The sequence below is a fragment of the Polyodon spathula genome, chromosome 3 (genome assembly GCF_017654505.1).
Source record: "Polyodon spathula isolate WHYD16114869_AA chromosome 3, ASM1765450v1, whole genome shotgun sequence".
Classification (NCBI taxonomy): Eukaryota; Metazoa; Chordata; class Actinopteri; order Acipenseriformes; family Polyodontidae; genus Polyodon; species Polyodon spathula.
Genome location: NC_054536.1, coordinates 4,524,544 through 4,544,924, shown reverse-complemented (window position 1 = coordinate 4,544,924; position 20,381 = coordinate 4,524,544). Strand labels below are relative to the sequence as shown.

The window sequence follows — 20,381 nt, the reverse complement described above, 5'->3', positions numbered from 1 at the left end:
CTAAGTGCTAAGTTCATCCTGAGACAAACTGTGGTGCTCATTTGGGAGCAGTTAATGCATGGCTTCTGTTCCTGCGCTAACTTCCCATCTCTGCTCAAGCTTGTTCTTCTGCTCTAACGGCATATCAATAAAAAAGCTCACACTTCATTTGAAAGATAATCAGTTCATTAAAATTTCATAGACGCTCAGGTACCAAATCGGTCATTATAAACCATAGCAGCGGTTCCAATTCCCCCTCTGAATTAGGCTTTATCTGCTAGCAGACTGGAAAAGACCCCCAGTCCTGCCCTTTCAATGACCTTACTGCAGGATACAGTATGTCTGCACACATATTTTATTCTAGAAAGGCCAGCCCAAGAAATCATTTACACAAATGAGCATTGGAACAACCTAGTGCCACCAGAAAACAGTCCATACGCCCCCTTGTGGAAATGCGCCTCTGTGCCACCGAGGATGACAAAAATGTGCCTCTGTGCCACTGAGGATAACAGGTATGTTTGGGGTCTGTCCTAGAGATTATGATATTCTCTTCTTGAAATTCCAAAGAGCTCTGAGGTGTCAAATTGTGTGTTGTTCTACCCTTATATTGTATTTAAAAACACACAACAGCTTCTATCCACAACCAGGCAGCAGACACAAGCACACACTACACATGCTGATGACATTGCAGATTGTGTGTTCTCTTGTTGCCCTGAGTAATTACGAGACCTTTTTGCATAAGGGTCGTACATTAACAGCAGGTAGTCGGGATTTACCTTTACAGCAGGTTTCAGACTTTGATATGTTTTTATTCTTAATCCAAATCTGCCAAAAAAAAAAACTGACACATTCTCACTTCTGACACCTAATCTGAGCCCATTCCCAAATTAAAGACATCAGGAATAAACATTGCCTCATGTATTTTGTAATCTTGTAGGTATTTATTATCTGTTATTATGAGCATGCATTTCCCAAATGGAATTCCATGAAGTTCAAGGCTTCATTCAGTATAGCACCAACACATACTTGCCAACATTTGGAAACTATTGGACACTCGTCCCAGGGTGGGGAGTTGGGTCATGAGCATAAAAATACACATACATGCAAACACTCATTATCATATAAGTAATAGACTGCCCCCCCTCTCTCAACTAAACACCACATGACCATCATGATAGTAAAAATAGACATAATGAAGTGTTCTTACCTTTGTATAAGTTAGTGATCAGCAGAACGTGTGGTTTTCTTTAACTCTGCTGCACAGAATAAATGAATATGTTTTACTCCAGCCACTGTTAAATGAGCACTTTCTTTTTTGTTGCTTTTATCGATGCCATTTTCATTTGCTGGTCCCGACAGGCTGGCTTTATTAACGCCAGTCCTTTGCGTTCCATTGGCTCCCACATTTTACTCATAATCAATCAATAATTAATCAAATCACATTGCAGCAGCAGTGATGAAACACTACACTTCAACATGACTGGATATGACATGTGTCAGTACACTGAGATCTGGTCACGTGAACACAATCCCAGCCAGTGCATGAGGGGCAGCAGCCGCTAAAGAAAAAAAGAAAACAACAGAACGGGCGCTAGAGCTGTGAAGCATTTCCAGGGATAAATATCAGGACTTTCTTCCTCTGCATCGGGACACGAGACATTTGCTAGGAAGTCAGGACGGTCCCGACTATTATACGATTATAAGATGTCGTTTTTCTATTCTAATTATGTTAGGGACTATTTTCCTCAACAGAATGTTACCTGGTGAAATATCAGAAGTATACAGAAAATAAAGAACTGAATCATGTTCTAATAGAGATAGAGGCCTCTCAATGCAGGCTCTGCCATGTGGTCGATGACCTTGACTTTCGTTAGTGCCCTTGCCTACAGCTTGGGACGCATAACTCCAACCGTGGTCAGCTACTACACGGTAAAGCCTGCATCAACAGGCTCGATTGCTTAATTAAAACCTTCCTTTTACAAGTGTGAATTAACTCCTGATAAATTATAACAAGTAACATGGATTTGCTTTTCAATTCCCATGCAAACAAAAGAAATAGTCCCAAGAAACACTGCTCGTTAAGATATTAACATTATTGCAGAAATCAACATAATTTCGGAAATCACAATTTAATAATGAAATAGGCATACACTTGAAAATGCCAAAATCAATGTTACTTACCGATCTCTTGATTAACACTGCAGTTATAATGTATGCCCTTTTGAAAATCCTTCCTTATCTCTCCTACATAATACTTGTTTATCTACTACGTAGGACTTTGTATCTTCAGCATAGGGCTTTATATTTCCTATTGAAGACTTTTAAAAAAGTCGTATGTAGGAGATGGAAAGTCCTATGTAGGAGATGGAAAGTCCTATGTAGGAGATGGAAAGTCCTATGTAGGAGATGGAAAGTCCTGTGTAGGAGATGGAAAGTCCTGTGTAGGAGATGGAAAGTCCTATGTAGGAGATGGAAAGTCCTATGTAGGAGATGGAAAGTCCTGTGTAGGAGATGGAAAGTCCTGTGTAGGAGATGGAAAGTCCTGTGTAGGAGATGGAAAGTCCTGTGTAGGAGATGGAAAGTCCTATGTAGGAGATGAGATGGAAAGTCCTATGTAGGAGATGGAAAGTCCTGTGTAGGAGATGGAAAGTCCTGTGTAGGAGATGGAAAGTCCTATGTAGGAGATGAGATGGAAAGTCCTATGTAGGAGATGGAAAGTCCTGTGTAGGAGATGGAAAGTCCTGTGTTGAAGATGGAAAGTCCTGTGTAGGAGATGGAAAGTCCTGTATAGGAGATGGAAAGTTCTGTGTAGGAGATGGAAAGTCCTGTGTAGGAGATGGAAAGTCCTGTGTAGGAGATGGAAAGTCCTATGTAGGAGATGGAAAGTCCTATGTAGGAGATGAGATGGAAAGTCCTATGTAGGAGATGGAAAGTCCTTTGTAGAAGATGGAAAGTCCTGTGTAGGAGATGGAAAGTCCTGTGTAGGAGATGGAAAGTCCTGGCACTAGGATGATTCTGTACTGTACATTTGAAGTGGACATTTTAGAGTGTTGTTTTGTTGATTTTTTTATTATTAAAAGCAACAAAAGCTAGATAAATAACACAAAAGGTTGCTGCTGTGAGATGAAGACACTTTGTTTGATCAAATTTAAGGGCTAGTAATGAGATGAAAGAAACTTGAACATAAAATTAGGTAGCTTCTGAAAATCAAGCCCAGTTCCAGCCTCAACCTCTTATTCAACCATGAGCTCCCTCTTGTGGTATTATTATCACGGTTTCTAAGATTTGCAGATTCATAGACAGCCTGAATATAACTTAGACTGAAGGGTGGGAATTAAAAGGTGTTATTTTACAGTAATAGACTGTTCAATCTTAAAACTCAAACCATATTCCATATTTCATCAAAAATAAAGTGCAATTTAAAAATGAATAGAAGTAATTGAACATACTGAATAAATCATTGCAGACAGGTTTCAGCTACTACTGACTATAGAACAACATTGGATGTGCTGCATGTTTCATGACTGTGGAGCTGAAGAAAAAGTCTGGGACAGAACTCAAGTGCAATACATACTCATAGTGAGCCTTTATAGTCCTTTTTTATACCTGCACTGGAAAAACAAGAGAAGTGGATTGTAGTGTAGTGGAGAAAACATGCTAAATAGTAACGTAAATATTCAGTTTATAACTAGGAAGAACGTTTTAAGATATTTGTAAAATGGCCGCTGAGAATATGCTGCTCCGCGAACCCCACAATGCAATCCCCCGAGACTGGCTTCTGACACGCCCTTGTGCATATTCACCTGTTCCAGATATTCTTTAAGACTGAGCCTCTTTTTCTCTGAACAGAAAAAGTTTAACATATCCACTGTAAAATAGAGTTCTATAAAAAAAAAAAAATACTTACTATGCTAAGAAATAAAGAAAAAAACAGCTTTTGTCAGTGTGTTTTTTTTGTCAGGTTTTTATTGCAGGCAAATTAGATGGAAACACATAGGCATTGAGGTTGAGAGGTGCAGGCAGCTAATGGTGAACAAGCCTTGCTGTTCCCTAAAGAATGAACCCATTGGAAGCAAAGTGATTGGCACAGTACACTGCTACAATACCACATTTGACTCCAAGGGTTTCACCAAAACAGAGCATGTCAAATTCACTATTTTTAATGGCACATATTAAAGGCACTTAACTGCTTTCTAGTTTTCTGATAACTGATTGGCACGCAGTTGTTGTATTTCCATGAGGGAGAAAATGAATGCTGTATACTAAGCAGCCCTGCTTTCACACAGCTAGTATGTAATTTTCTTAAGGTGCTGTACAGCTGACACGAAATTCGTACGTGCAGTATAATCGGAAATCTCGAGAAACTACTCGCTTCTAAATCTTTTGTAGTCATTTTTGTATTACTTTAGTATAAATACTTGTTAATTTGGATTCATATGTTGTTTTTTTCTGACTTTATGTGAACGAAAAGACGTTTTCCCATTGGAAAGTGATATTTTGAAATATCACTGTCCTGGTCACAAAAGCAAGGTTTGTGGGGAATAACAGCCATTTTCTGTACTTTTGAGGCATACGCAATTAGGAAATAACACTTACTACGCAGGAACAAAAATTGTGTTACATAGTGTAATCCATCAACCTGACAGGTGTGGCATATCAAGAAGCTGATTAAACAGTATGTTCATTACACAGGTGCACCTTGTACTGGGGACAATAAAAGGCCACTCTAAAATGTGCAGTTTTGTCACACAACACAATGCCAAAGATGTTTCAAGTTTTGAGGGAGCATGCAATTGGCATGCTGAGCGCAGTAATGTCCACCAGAGCTGTTGCTAGAGAATTGAATGTTCATTTCTCTACCATAAGCTGCCTCCAACGTCATTTTAGAGAATTTGGCAGTACATCCAACCAGCCTTACACCCGCAGACCACGTGTAACCATGCCAGTCCAGGACCTCCACATCCGGCTTCTTCACCTACAGCATCATCTGAGACCAGCCACTCGGGCAGCTGATGAAACTGTGGGTTTGCACAACCGAAGAATTTCTGCACTAACTGTCAGAAACCATCTCAGGGAAGCTCATGTGAGTGCTCGACGTTCTCAACAGGGTCTTGACCTGACTGCAGTTCGGCGTCGTAACCGACTTCAGTGGGCAAATGCTCATCTATGATGGCCACTGGCATGCTGGAGAAGTGTGCTCTTCACGGATGAATCCTGGTTTCAACTGTACCGGGCAGATGGCAGACAGCGTGTATGGCGTCGTGTGAGTGAGCGGTTTGCTGATGTCAACGTTGTGAACAGAGTGCCCAATGGTGGCAGTGGGGTTATGGTATGGGAAGGTATAAGCTGCGAAGAACGGACACAATTGCATTTTATCAATGGCAATTTGAATGTACAGAGATACCGTGACAAGATCCTGAGGCCCATTGTCGTGCCATTCATCACCTCAGGTTTCAGCATGATAATGCAAGACCCCATGTCGGAAGGATCTGTACACAATTCCTGGAAGTGGAAAATGTCCCAGTTCACCCATTGAGCATGTTTGGGATGCTCTGGATCGACATGTATGACAGCGTGTTCCAGTTCCAGCCAATATCCAGAAACTTCTCACAGCCATTGAAGAGGCGTGGGACAACTTTCCATGACCACAATCAACAGCCTGATCAACTCTATGCAAAGGAGATGTGTCGCGCTGCATAAGGCAAATGGTGGTCACACCAGATATTGACTGGTTTTCTGATCCATGCCCCTACCTTTTTTGTTAAGGTATCTGTAACCAACAGATGCATATCTGTATTCCCAGTCATGTGAAATCCATAGATTAGTGCCAAATGAATTTATTTCAATTGACTGATTTCCTTATATGAACTGTAACTCAGTAAAATCTTTGAAATTGTTGCATGTTGCGTTTATATTTTTGTTCAGTGTAGCTTTCAAGCCAGCAATACAATGCTTATAGGCACGTTTCCTGAACAAATGGAAACCTACATCAATAAGATGGAAGCACTTTTAACACTGTAAACCTGTCTTATATTTCTATTAGCTGTTCGTCAATCAAAACAGTTATGCCTGTTGCCTTCCCTTCAACATATCTGTGTAATTGAATAACAACTAAAAATAAAATGAAAAAATAAAAGGCCCTTTTTAATTATTTTGAGTAAAACTATAATCACAGCAGAGATCCCAAAGTAATTGGCAACACCTCAGGGTTTATTGGGCTGCAAAAAGCGTCTATTGCTTGGGCACTGAAATCACTATGAAATTAGAATTCAATTAGCTGCATCCATTGTTGTCTCCCCCAACCTCATGGCGCTCCATTGAGAACGGCATTTTACAGCCAAGAGAGATGTCTTGTAATGAGGCCTAAGAGCATTTTCTTGACCTCATTGGAGGCTTTAGTGCAGGTCTATATTCTGTGGTCTGAACTGAACTTCTAAATATCCCCAACATTTCTCTTAATGTCATCCAGAATCATTTATTCTAAATATTCCCAACATTTCTCTTAATGTCATCCAGAATCATTTATTCTAAATATTCCCAACATTTCTCTTAATGTCATCCAGAATCATTTATTCTAAATATTCCCAACATTTCACTTAATGGCATCCAGAATCATTTATTCTAAATATTCCCAACATTTCACTTAATGGCATCCAGAATATATATATATATATATATATATAATATATATATATATATATATATATATAATATATATATATAATATTTTTAGATATATTTTTTTAACATCTGCAAAGTTTATCAGTGTATATTTTCCTCTGACAATCATAATAAAATAAACACGTTAACCCCAGCCAGACCTTTAGGTTGAAATAGCATTTCATTCAGCAATGCATGAATTAAACATACTGTGAGAAATGTAAAATGTGTGACGAATGTCATACAAATTGCATAGAACGTCTGAGACATTCAACTGCATTATCAGTGGTCAAATTAAGAGCACATTGACATTGTGACTTAAATGCCTAAAAATGGTTATAATGCAAACCTTTGTAGACAAAAAATAAAACGATGTGCTCTCACCAAAGTCATACAAAGCAACTCAAAAAGCCCTTGGAAGCCAAAATGAACAGGAAGAAACAAACACGTACAAGACCTCAGCAAATGGATTATTACACACAACATGTTACAGCATGTCAAAGCTATTTAATTGTGTAAATGCATCTGCACATTATTACAAAGAAACACCTTAGGAACACCCTACCATCGTTATAATTGAACTAATATTAACAACCATCTTCCAATCCCTTATATGATAACAGTAAGTTTCATCTTAAATATTCCCTAGTGGTCCTAGCCTAAGAGGTTGTACTATAAGATGTGTACCACAAAGTCTATAGCATGATAAATTAGACAGGTGGCAACAAGATATGGTCTTACCGTGGTCATGACTCTTCACAAGGAGCCGGCATTTTCCTCATAGAATAAGAAAACAAAATCATTAGTATCAGAAAAATGCATTAAATTACAAGCTAGTGTTTTAAAAGAGCATTTCAAAAAAGAGAGAGGTGCTCATAAACATGCAATTATACTGTAAATGATACACTGTTCGGTCTAAAGATGCTATTTAATGGTCACAATTACTTCTTTAAAGTGGGAAAACAACGTGTGTATTCAAGCCACTGGAAGTCCCTTAAAATGCAATTATTGATTTTTGCTATGCTATCTTTTGCGATCTGAAACTATTTCATAATTTACTTTGGTCAATGGAAATAATATAAAAAAAATCATTGAAATGTGAAAAGCTAAAAGAATTGCAATATTCAAGACGTGGGCAATATTTAAGATTATAAATATTTGAAATGTTGTGGCAAAGTGTGTGGGGGGGGGGCACAGGGAAATAGCTACTTGTCAGTTAAAGTGCTAGGCATAAAAAAAGGGTATCAAATCAAAATAAAGTTACCTCGGTCCCACCAGCATCAGTTTCAGCCATGCCACTGCTCCTTTCCAAATAGTGCACATGTGACATTTTCCCTTGATCCCTTGTTGACTATTTAGAATTAGAAAAAAGCACCTTAAGCTATAACTCAAATGTCAGGTGTGACAGTCTAGTGGAACCGCATCAATATTTCATGATGTATGGCTTGCTAGAAGGCTTTCGAATGCATACCCCTGCCAGACATGACACTGGGTATGCTTTGCAGTCAGTCAGCCATGTTGTGTGTGCAGCGCTGCAGTAAATGAATGTGCGATTTGATACACTGAACATGACTGCATTACTGACATCAGTGATTGCGTTGCAGGCTTTTACACAGTACATGCATTCATCTTGGTATCAAGGGCATGTAAGGGGGTTGTACATAATTAAAATTATTGGGCATCATTTTTCTTTCTTTGTCATATAAATAGCTGAACTACCAAAATAAACTAGTAAAAGTCTTTCTCTAGTTGGAAGGTTTGTCAGAGATGTTTTTCTAACTCCTTCTAGTATTTCTGCATATTGTTTGATTGAGTGTTGAGTGTTTTATAGTTATTGATTTAGCTGTAGTTAGTTGGCTTTCTGATATTATAGAGAACGTCCATAGCAAAAGGCAAACATGTAGCATTTAAAAGCCCTTTACATTAGTAATGTTACATCTGCATTATGAATGCAAGTCTGGGAGAAACAGAGGGTGGCATGTGATAAACCTTATCTATGGGACAGCCAGTCTTTACTAATATAGCCCTAATGAAGAGTAAAGGTCATTAAGAATCAGAAAATGGCAAACAATCGGTTTCTCAACAGTGCTTATTGAATATGAAGTATTAACCTTCATTTGAAAATAAAAAAACAAAAGCACTGATTTTAGCTAAGATAATTTAGAAGAGTCTTTCCGTAAGGTAGCAGATACACTTCATAATACAGGTGCATTGCAGTTACATTGAAATATTTACCGCATACGCCCAAAGAAGCACACTTTTGTTCTGAATACCAAGCTCTCTACATTTACAGTATACATTCTTCTAACAGAAGCAAAACAGCATATAGCTGAGGTTTAAAAGTATAGCTCTTCCTTATGTGTTTCTGGTTGGTCAATCTGACTGGAGTTACAAAGGGGTGAATCAGTGTTCAAATAATCCCTAAATCACTGAGATGCTTTTATTCACCTCTTCTTAGCAATTGCACAGTGGAATCCTAACAGGGTAGAGGTTGTGCATGAACTAGCGACCCAGCACACCGCAAGTGAGTGTCTTACCCATGATGCAAAGCCAGGTTAGTCTGCATTCATGGTTATAGACCTTTCAACCTCATCTCATCTCACCAACGAGGGACAGAATCCTTACCAGCAGTGTATCAGAACACTACCTGTTACATCGTATTACAATGAAATTAATATGCAGATAGGAAAAGGAGCATTTGAATACAGTGGATTCAGTGACTGTGGTTTCTTTGACAAATCCAGTTTTCAGTATTCGTCTTGACAAATCCAATTTTCTGTTGAACTGGAAAATGAATCAATTTAAAATAAATTTGTTGTTAAATAATGTTGCTAGATGGTTTACCATCATAAGTGTGAGGTCTCTCTCCTGAATAGGCTGAATGTTTTCATCAAGCAAATTCCTTTATAATTCTATTTGAACGAATCACATTTTGATTTTTCCATTTTGATTTTTATTGTATTACCGAGCCCTATTCACAAAAGCAATCTGAAACAATGCCTTAGTTATTTAAACGCTGTTGAGTTGAAGATTTGTGAATAGGGTTGAGTCTGTTGTACAGATAAGAGTAATATCTTTATTTTTATATAGCACCTTTCATGGTGGACCACCATCACAAAGCACTTTACAGAGGCAGGCTGTGAACTGTGCATTATATGCAGAGTCACTTACAATAGGACATTGATTTAACATCTCATCTGCAGGATGGAGCACAAGGATGTTGAGTGACTTGCTCAGGGTCACACACTGAGTCAGTCAGTGGCAGAGGTGGGATTTGAACCAGTGACCTTGTGGTTACAAGCCCTGGACTTCAACCACTGAACCACACTGCCTCCTAGTTTTATATAGCCTGCCTGTTTTTATATATTTTTATATAGATTCAGGGACGTGTGTGTATTCAAATGTTGATAACATTTGTTATGTTTTTGCACAATCTCTCTGTCCAGACCTCTGCTTGCTCTGATGGTCAGGGATGAAGAGCGTTCCAAGTGTCAGATTGCCATAAATAAGTGAAAGAGGTCCAATGCAAATCTGAAAGTTCATGTTTGTCTTGCAAAATGACTGTTAGGGATGTGCAAACATTCAATGCATATTGTTTTATATATATATAGGCTCCCTTGAGAAAAATATGTACAACATATCGAAACGATAGGCAGCTGGCTCTTTGGCTATAATATTATATATATATAACGCATATATATATATATATATATATATATATATATATATATATATATATGTGTGTGTGTGTATATATATATATATATATATATATATATATATATATATATATATATATATATACACACACAAATCAGTGCTCAGAAATTCTGGTCTGTGATTGGTTAAATCCTCATTATAGGAGCAAAAATAGACTGAACTATTGTCCTAACATCCTTACACCACCAGGCAATAGTTTCCCTTCTGACATGTGATTGATTCACATCGCTGCCAGTTCCGCCCCTTTACAATACATACTACAAAAGAAAGATGCACCAAACACGAATGTCACTGTCACTGCTTCCTGTAATTCAAACAAATTCAACTCGACAAAGTAAACAAATTTGACGGCCAGGATCTAAACGCACTATTAAGAGAGTATTATGCAGCAGTCAGGAACCCAGACGGCGAGCTGTACAACAAAAAGACTTTGATAACTATAGTTATTTATTTATTTATTTATATTGTATATATAAAGTCATACTTACAATCCAACCTTGCCTCACTTATTTTCTAGACTGATTCATACAGTATATTAAATATGTACTGCACACTCATCTCATAGTGGAAAATTAAATGCCCATCTGGAACACCACTGTTACATCCAGGGTACAGCTTAATCTGAAAAACAGCGCCTCCCCTCCAAATGGGCAACCTCAAGTGAACAATAAGTAGGTCATTTCAAGAGGCAGAAAGGACCTGTGTTGACTAAGTGTCTTGACTTTAGATTATATTATTATTATATGACGGATAAAACCAAATATACATAATGAAAAGGATAACTTAATGAACCAAGTTTATTAGACGATGAATACAAACAATTGTAAATAATGAAATTGCCGGTATCGAGCTATAGTTTCATCCACAGTGCTCTCCCTCTGTTCCTGGGTTGTTGTGGAAGGTTAGGAGTCTGCACTCTCCCTCTGTTCCTGGGTTGTTCAGGAAGGTTAGGAGCCTGCACTCTCCCTCTGTTCCTGGATTGTTGTGGAAGGTTAGGAGCCTGCACTCTCCCTCTGTTCCTGGGTTGTTCAGGAAGGTTAGGAGCCTGCACTCTCCCTCTGTTCCTGGGTTGTTCAGGAAGGTTAGGAGCCTGCACTCTCCCTCTGTTCCTGGGTTGTTCAGGAAGGTTAGGAGCCTGCACTCTCCCTCTGTTCCTGGGTTGTTCAGGAAGGTTAGGAGCCTGCACTCTCCCTCTGTTCCTGGGTTGTTCAGGAAGGTTAGGAGCCTGCACTCTGCCTCTGTTCCTGGGTTGTTCAGGAAGGTTAGGAGCCTGCATTCTCCATCGTAAGAAATACATTATGACTGCTGCCATAACGTTCTTTCCTGTCGGCTGCTTTCTGACTTTTTCTTTGCATCATGCTTATTTGTGGACCCTTTTAGGGCCAGTGTGGCAGTTCTGCCTCTTCATATATCTTATTTTAACATCTCAGACTTCATTTACAAATGAGCCCCACCTACAGTTTGCCCATGCATATAATTAAGGCTTGACAATCCTTAAAGTGCATGGCCAATGAGCGGCTGAGCGCATTGCACGGCGAAGTGTCACAATACATACTGTCACGATAAAGCTGGTGTAAACTCGGCTCTACTGACTTATTGCATTGATACATGACCTTCCTAGGGCTCTTGTGGCAGAGCAAAGCTCTGCCATTTTTAAATTGGCAGGGATGGGGTTAATTTCCCCTACCTGCCTGGATTTATTATGTTCAGGTGGCTGGGGTTGATTAGTTGATTAGATGATTAGTTTAATTAACAATGAGCGCCCAGCCACCTGTCATAAAAGGAGGCCTCTGCTTCCCATTAGGGAGAGGGAGCTGAGGAAGCGGGTTGGTGTTTTGTTGTTTGTGATTTTTGAATTTTTTTTTAATCCAGTGAAAGCATCGCCCAGCCTGGAAACCTTAATTTTGTAAGTTCTGCTTTTTGTCTTTCTTTTTGTGTTTAAATATCTTTTAATTTTGTGTTTATTTATAATAAAAGTATATTTTTTTGAACTGCAGTCTGTCTCTGGGCCTCTATCCACTCGCCAGCCTGTCACAGCTCTATTTTGAACCAAGTGCAAAGACACATTTTCCGAGAGGTGTATATAAGACTTTAACTGCAGGAGGAGCAGTGAAAATATTGCTTTGAGTCATTTAACTACAGTAGGTCTGAAATTAATTTAGCCTAGTGTATGTATTCCTACCATTTCAAATAAAAATATATATAAATATATATATAACTTACACATACTACTGCTGCACATTAACAACAAAGGATAATGTCATGTTAATATGATGTACCTGTGAACTTTTCTTTATACAGATCTTACAACCCCTTTAGTCTGTGTTGACACGTGTCTTCCAATTTGTTTTTTATTTTTATTTTCAACTGTAGAAACTGACTGATTGAACCTCTAGGGCTACTGTTAATTTTCTTTCAAACTCCCAGTGCTGACAAGAGTCAGCTGACATTGCTTGACATTTTCCTTCAAAGATACAGCCAACTTTTACAAATCAAATATTACAGAAGCAGCATAGATAGCCAAAGATAAAGTTGCTTGCTTTTTCTTTTTTTACTTTCTTCCTCAGGCATTGTCATGCTGTTAACACTCCTGTCCTGCAGTAAATAGAACGAGCAGCAGGTTCAATGCTCCTGTTTCGTAAAGCATTCCATTTTTGAGCAGTGCATGAAGCACGTAGCTGATCGAAAAAGCTGTCAATGGGCCGGGGTTCGCCTGGTCTGAGAGACAACACCCTGCTGATAGTGATAAGAGTCAGTGGGCAAAGTCTGTTGCACAGACTGTACAACCATCTGGACTTTATGCTGAAAAGGTTGGAGATGGTTTGAGGCAACGTTTTGTCACACTTTCAAATATGCGCACAGTTCATCTTCCAAACATGTTGTCAGAAAAATTTTGTCATTGAAAAAAAAATAAAACCCCCCAAAAAAAACAGTAAGTTGTCCAGAATGGTTTGGATATCGACTTCCCATCGTTGGAGTCAGATCTTGTTAAAGATCTCTAAAGCAATATTCAATGTCAGAAGAGGTGGGCTACATACCGTTAAGGAGCAAATGTGTTACTAGTTTTGTATAACTACGGCTTTGGGATAAAAAAAATACTCTTGGACAAATCTAGTAGATGAAAAGATATCTATTTTCAAAAGCCAATAGATTTCTTACTGTGGAAAATATGGTGATGCACTGCCCAAAGAGACACCATTAAAAGCTACAGAATGAATTGTTAAATACCTATAAGGAAATATCAGGCACGGTCTATGTTTCTGCAGTCAGTACAGCTCTGGCAGTGCCTGATAAGATAGCAGGTTTGAATAAATCGTGGCCGCATACAGGAGCGTATGAATGCCTTTTTGAACTTGATATAGCACTGTACTGTGGCATCATGGATGTGCTGCTGGAAAGCTGTGTACCTGCGTTCGCTTTATAAATACAAATTTAAATTGTGGGTAAACCTTCTTCTTTACCACGGTTTTATTCATGCGGCAGGCTGCTAGAGCATGCTGTTCACAGTGCTGAGCTGCCAGTATTGGAACGGGGAGTGTCTGAGTGTTTTATTAAGACTGATATAACTCTTTGATTCTCATGCTCTCCTTGTAAACAGTCCTGAACCAAAATCAATCAGTCTAACAACAGTGTATGGTGAAAGAGCTTTTTTGTAAACAAGCTTGTGTTGAATAAGCTTAATGAAGGACCTGAAGCTAGGCAGACAGTTTCAAAGTTACATTTTCTTACAAACATGCAAAATCAATTGCATATACTAAAGAAAAGAAATCTTTTCATATTTCTGGAACAAAAACTAAAGTGCAATGCTCTGCCCTCAGAAAGGTGTTGAACTTCTGGAGTTCACTTCAAGGGACTGATTTTGGAAGTATCTAATAAGTTAAATGTATAGGAAAATCCCAGTTGCACAACATATTACCCTGTGTTATACTGTACATTTTACATTGGCCAAGACCTTCCTCCTATTCATTTTAATGGGCTATGTGGCGTCTCAGGACATTGCTACGTTTGCCTGTAAGCTGCATTTTGTTAGTTGTTTTTAATTCATTGTATAAGTACGATCTGGCACTCCAGGGTGTGTGCCGTTGTGGGATATTGCCATTCCTCAGACGCTTGAGACATGGTGATATCCCACGTTATAGACTGCTCAGGATCTTTCAGCCAATCAGAGTGCACATTTCACCTTCTGTATTCCACGACACATGCTGGAGAAACCCTATTCATGACATCACTGTAGCACACCTGCTACATGTTGCTGCTTACCTTCAGCCTAGACAGAGCCACCTATGGACCTAAAAAAACAAAAAAAACTAAATTTGTTGAAGTTGTTGAAGTCTCTGAAGTCTAACATAAACTTTGATGAAGGCATTAGCCTAAAGGTTTGTGATTGTCTTTAAAGTTATGGATAATGTCTGATAATATGTAGACAGATGCACATACTGTACTGATGGATTTATGGAGTTATTATTTCATGCCAGCTATGTGAAAAAACTTTATTACTGTAGTAATTTGAAATCCACAGCAACACAACAGCTTGACACCTGAGGCATGTCCTACAGCTTCAATATTGTTTCTTTGTTCTGAATTATTCAGCACCTGTACCCCAAGTCAGATACATCCCCACAGGAAAAGGCTCTTGGGTGAAGGTTCAGTAGAGGATGTATCCCTGTTGACATTTGTTTCTTGGCACAATATTGACTTCTAGAAGAAAACTGTGAAATTGGCACTGGCATTGAACATTACCTAACCAACATATGCAGAACTGCTTGCAGGGAGTGCGACAGAAGCATTGATGATAAATAGCTTTTCTGTTTATTTTTTTTTCACTGAGGATTTTTGTTCCTTAAAAATAATTGTTGTGATATTGAATAAAGTTAAATGCCAAAATTTGGACTTATATATATATATATATATATATATATATATATATATATATATATATATATATATATATATATATATATATATATTTGAATGCAGACATTTGCAGTTGTTATATTTAAAAGGTGAAAGGCCTCATACCAGTTATACATCTTTCAAATTGTTTCTAAATTAGATTTGTGTTTTGCTCTCAGAGCTATGACTGAACTTGATAGTGACAAGTATAACCACCTACAGCTGCAAGTATTAGCATGACTTAAGATTGTGTCACAACTACCTTTCTTTTAGGGAATTTATAAAGGCAGAATATGTAAACAAGCAATGTCTAGCTTGTCTCTGATAAAGAAGAGGGCACGAATGAAAGAATGTAGTTTACAACAAGTAATTGTAATGTAGTATGTAGCTGAACAGGATTGAGGGGAACTGCAGTTTTAAATATATCAGTGTTTGTGTTTGCATTCCTCCAATCCTTGTTTTAGATGTTTAATTTTTATGGCATGTAAAATAAATCTTTCTGAGAGAGAAAATAAGTAAAAACAACCCAGTCAAGGGAGAAATAGTGACTTTACTGGAATTCAGCATATGCAAATCTAACCTTTATTGTAATCCATTATTTTAAGTCTAAAGACAGACATTCAATAGCAAATGTTTACTAAAGGCTTTTAGCTGTGTAATCTATTGACTTTTACACTACTGCAGCCCTGTCAAATGTCTTTTTTTACTGCATTTCCAGTGTAGGGAATATAAAATATTTAGGTATTTGTTTAACTATTCATCCAAGCATTCATTAATTTCCGTTACAAGATTTGGTACCGGAGAAGTAATTAAGACTGTTGTTTGCACTGCTCTAATCCTTGTTTTTGATGTGTAATAATCTGCTGTTTGTTATGGGCTGTGGAGGGTAAGCTGCCAATTAGAAGACAAAATAACATACATAGGGTCAAGAACATGTGAAACCAGTACAGGGAGGCAGATCACATCTGCTAACCAGCATGAGTTCATTTTGCTGAAAACCCGTCATTTGTTTCTCCAATGGGAAAACAAAAAGAGTGTAATGTGGCAGAAATAGAAAGATAGAATGGAGGGTTCACTTAAATTGAGAATTAACCCTTTTATGCCCAGTATCCAATGTATTTCACATCAAGAAAATAGGCATTAAATAGGTATGGGAACATGTCCAGGGCTTAGAGCTTCAGTCCTAATGTGTTTATTGCAGCTACTTGTCCTTAATGAATAAAACATTCAGGATTATTATTCAGCGCATCTTTGACTTTTGCCATCTTTTATTTTATGCAAGTTTCAGTCATGATGGGTAAGACAGCAGATATGGCAGGCATTGAGAGAGGGAGATGCAGCTTTTATATACTGCATTTATATAACAAATTAACCAGTCACATGAGGGACAACCATTTACACATAACACAGGTGTTTCAATGTTGTTGCCTGCATTCAGTTAAATGAATGCACGTAATTCTGAATTGCTCTGTTTGTTAGTGTAAGGAAAACTGATTGTGTCTTTCAGGAATTTGCAGATTCAGTGTTCCAGTTGGTGACTGAGAAATTCCGTGAGTTGACAGACAGCTGTACATCCTTGCATGCACGCCACAAAGTCTTGGCAGGAATCGTAATGACCAGAGGTATGGCACATTTTAATGACTTTTATATGGCAATGAATTATTTATCAAGTCCAATATATTGAAGACTAATGCATTCTACCTGCACCCTGCAGCATTCGATCAAACAAACATGAAATATTTAAACTTGTGCTTTATGAAACATCTAGGCATGAAGGTATCCATGTTGGTCTCTAAAATGTTTTCTGTTTATTTTGGCTTTATTTATAGGTTATGAAAGCTTTTTCATTTTTTTTTTTTTTTTTTCTGTAAAAACATTTAGCCAAACTAGACACCATTATAGTATGCTTTAATTCTATGTCTTTGTAAGAATAAAATGGTGAAATGCAATTTTAATATTCTTTGCCTTTTAGATGGTGTTTGCTGGGACCTTTTAACAGATGCTTTTTGTTTAGTGAAGCACAACAGCAGCAACTAGCAAAGTGACTAGCGAATGTATCTGAGGCAGCCATAGGGAAGAGATTAATACAACTCAATGCTGGAGCAGCACCTCTCAGGACCAAATTGCAATATTTATAAGTAAATAAGAAATTGCTAATTTATCATTACAACAACTATAATAATTGCACAGGAACACAAAGCAAAAACAGATTGTATTACCATTATAGGAACTGCAGTCATTAATGGAAATGGGCTGTTGTATTTTCCTCATAGAGTAAGCCTTAGCTATTTGCTTTCTATGCAGTTGGTGCTACCTCCCTACTGCTAAACACACTGCTAATAGAAAGATCTCCCCTGAAGTTCATGCCTCACTAGGTTCCTGGTTATACCTGCCCAGCTTTGAGTTTAATGGGGCCTGCTGCCATGGGCAGCTTCATCAGTGTGCACTGCAGTTTGGGATCACTATCTTGTTACCGCAGCCAGTAGTGTGGCTCTCATTCCTGCTTCTGAATATCCACACTCGCGCTGGCCTAATCCCATTTCCTATTGCCGCCAATAATTGCTGTGTTTGTTGCTTAATAGGAGAATTATCTTCAAAGATCCAGATGCTGGCTGCACAAGGATGGCTAGTGTGTGAGCAGGAATGGAGTCTTGACAGAAACACCAGGGGCGTTATTCCCCTCTCAGCATGTCTACAGGGTTTATATTATAGGCGTGTGCAGGCAGGAATTTAAAAGAATCGAGGCATCATTTGCAGGAAAGTGTCTTATTTAACCTGAAGTGGATGATAATTAACAAAAGGCTGCACTTCAAACTAGGCAAAATGAACAATTGCTAAAATATGTTAAGAATAGAAGGCAGAAAGTTTTTTTTTGTTTGTTTTGGTTTTTTAAAGCAGAAATTTCTAAACACGTGGATTAATTTACCGGGAAGTACTAGGGACAGTATTGTACTGTGATTCTGTCCCATGGAATTCGGGGCAGATAATAATGCTAGTAATAAACCAAACAGCCTCTTCTCATTTCCAACATCTCTTGTGTTCTTAGATATAAATGTAAACATTTTTTTCTTATGAACTGCTATTCCCAAACTCTTTAAAGAAAGGAAAGTTTATTTTAAAAATGTATTTTTTGCAAGTCCCTCTTAAAGTGAGAATCAGAAACCTTGTCTATTTGATAAGAAGCTTATGAGTACAGTACATGAACAGCACATGGCAAAGAAAAATAAAAACATTGGCAACATTATATTCAATAGAATTAGTGAAACGATTTTTAATCTGAGCTTGACATACTGTATTTACTGAATACTATTCTTCCCAATGTTTTTTAATACTTCTTCAAAACTCTGCTTCTCCAGCTGGAGGCATGTTGTTAGTATGGGCATCATATATTTTATTAAATTGAATAATTCTCTATGTGTTTTTTTTTTTTTAATGGAATTTTGCTTTGAAACATCACAAACAAAACCCATTCATGACATCACCTTTCTTGAAAAAGTCATACCTTAAGCTGAGGGAACACAAAGCCACTTTTTCAGGAATACTGGCTTGAAGCCTGGTTCCAGCAGACTGGGAGACCTAGTCTGAGGCAACTTCACCATACCAAACCCCAAGTCTCCCGTGGTTTACCATGTAGTGGCCTGAAACCTAGTCTCTTAAAACCAAGTTCCAAGCCACAAAGTGACTTCATTTTCCTTCAGTTTAAGGCACCTCCTGAAATTTTCTTGAACTAAGTTGATTCAAAACAGTGACATCACAATTGGTCAAGTACATAATAATGTGTCTAATAGAATTACGGGATGTTGCACGAGTATGGGTTATATTGACACTCATAGTGTAATCATAATATGTCTACAAAATTGCCTTATACACAGACGTCCAATATCCAATCATAGTAAACACTATACACTGTCCATTTATAATTGAATATAAATGCATGCACATAGGATCCGATGAAAAGAAACCAAAAAACAATGTCTTCCCTTTTATTAGCTCAAGCAACATTTCCACTGGTTCTTTTTTCTTATGTAGTCAATGTTGTAGAATTATGTCATTAAATCAGGGACCTTTAAAAAAAATCCCATTACAGCACTATCATAAGGACATAGATAATACTGAGAAAGTATTTCTCTTGTTGACTTTGACAAGTAGATTTTGACAGATTAAATCCAGGGAGGTCCTCTCTCTCAAACCCCATTTAGAGCCTCACATTTAAAGTCTATCTTGATGTGTTAGTGACTGGCACCTGTGTTTAGCTCTGTCACAATTGCTCCCATCCCTCTGAGTTCTTTGTGAGACTGACAATCATTTTGATTTCAAACAGGCTGTTTAGCTTTTCTTATTCTGCAGCACACACTGGACAGAGAGGACCTTTAAAGCTATTTCATGCAGAGATAAACGATTGGAATTTTATTGCATGCTTTCTTGTACAAAATTGATCTAAACATTAAGTACAACAGCTGAAAATATGAAGTTGACAATGTGTCTCCGTGGCCCTTTCCAGTTAGATTAACAGTGGGATTGTGCTGACATCCCAGCATAATCTTGAATGTCAATGAGACCATGTTTCCGAGCATTTAACTTGGTATTCCCTGGAATAATGTAGCGTGTAGGTAGCGGTGCCCTTTGAAATGGACCCAGCATAAAGCATGCAGATTTCAGCGTGGATTTGCACTCCTACCAGTACCAGTCTGATTGATTGCATTTTAAGAGGTTCTATGGCAATGTGCGTGGGAATATAACTCATAAGCAATTTGGATCATCTTCCAAGTTTCCACGATAGTCTGATACCCACATGCATTTGTAATGTTATTAAAGTACCTTGCCATGCTGGAATGTTGACTGAGTGACGTCTCCATTCAAGCGCCAGCTATGTATTCCACAGTTGTTAGCCAGAGAAATTGCTGCTAAGCTTCTTAGATCTAAAAAGGTATCTGCAGCCATTTTGTATTATTATTGAAAAAACGGTAATCTAAAAACTACTACGACTATTACTGCTATTATTTTTTCTTCTGGTTAACTTCTGTTGGCTATTTGCCTGTATGTTATACTATTAAATGCGGACTATGCAGATATTTCAAACGCAATGCTACAGGTGAGAAATTACTGATGCTATATGTACCTTGTACCTA

The 20,381-nt window shown here is 37.9% G+C and overlaps 1 protein-coding gene across 1 annotated transcript in view; it reads left to right on the top strand.

The window, feature by feature from the left end:
* LOC121310805 (double-stranded RNA-specific editase B2-like) overlaps nt 1-20,381 on the top strand; it is a 156,168-nt gene that overhangs the window by 115,170 nt on the left and 20,617 nt on the right. Inside the window, exon 4 of the mRNA XM_041243728.1 lies at nt 16,760-16,874. Within this exon, the coding sequence (XP_041099662.1) occupies nt 16,760-16,874 (115 nt within the window). The remainder of the gene's footprint in view (nt 1-16,759; nt 16,875-20,381) is intronic.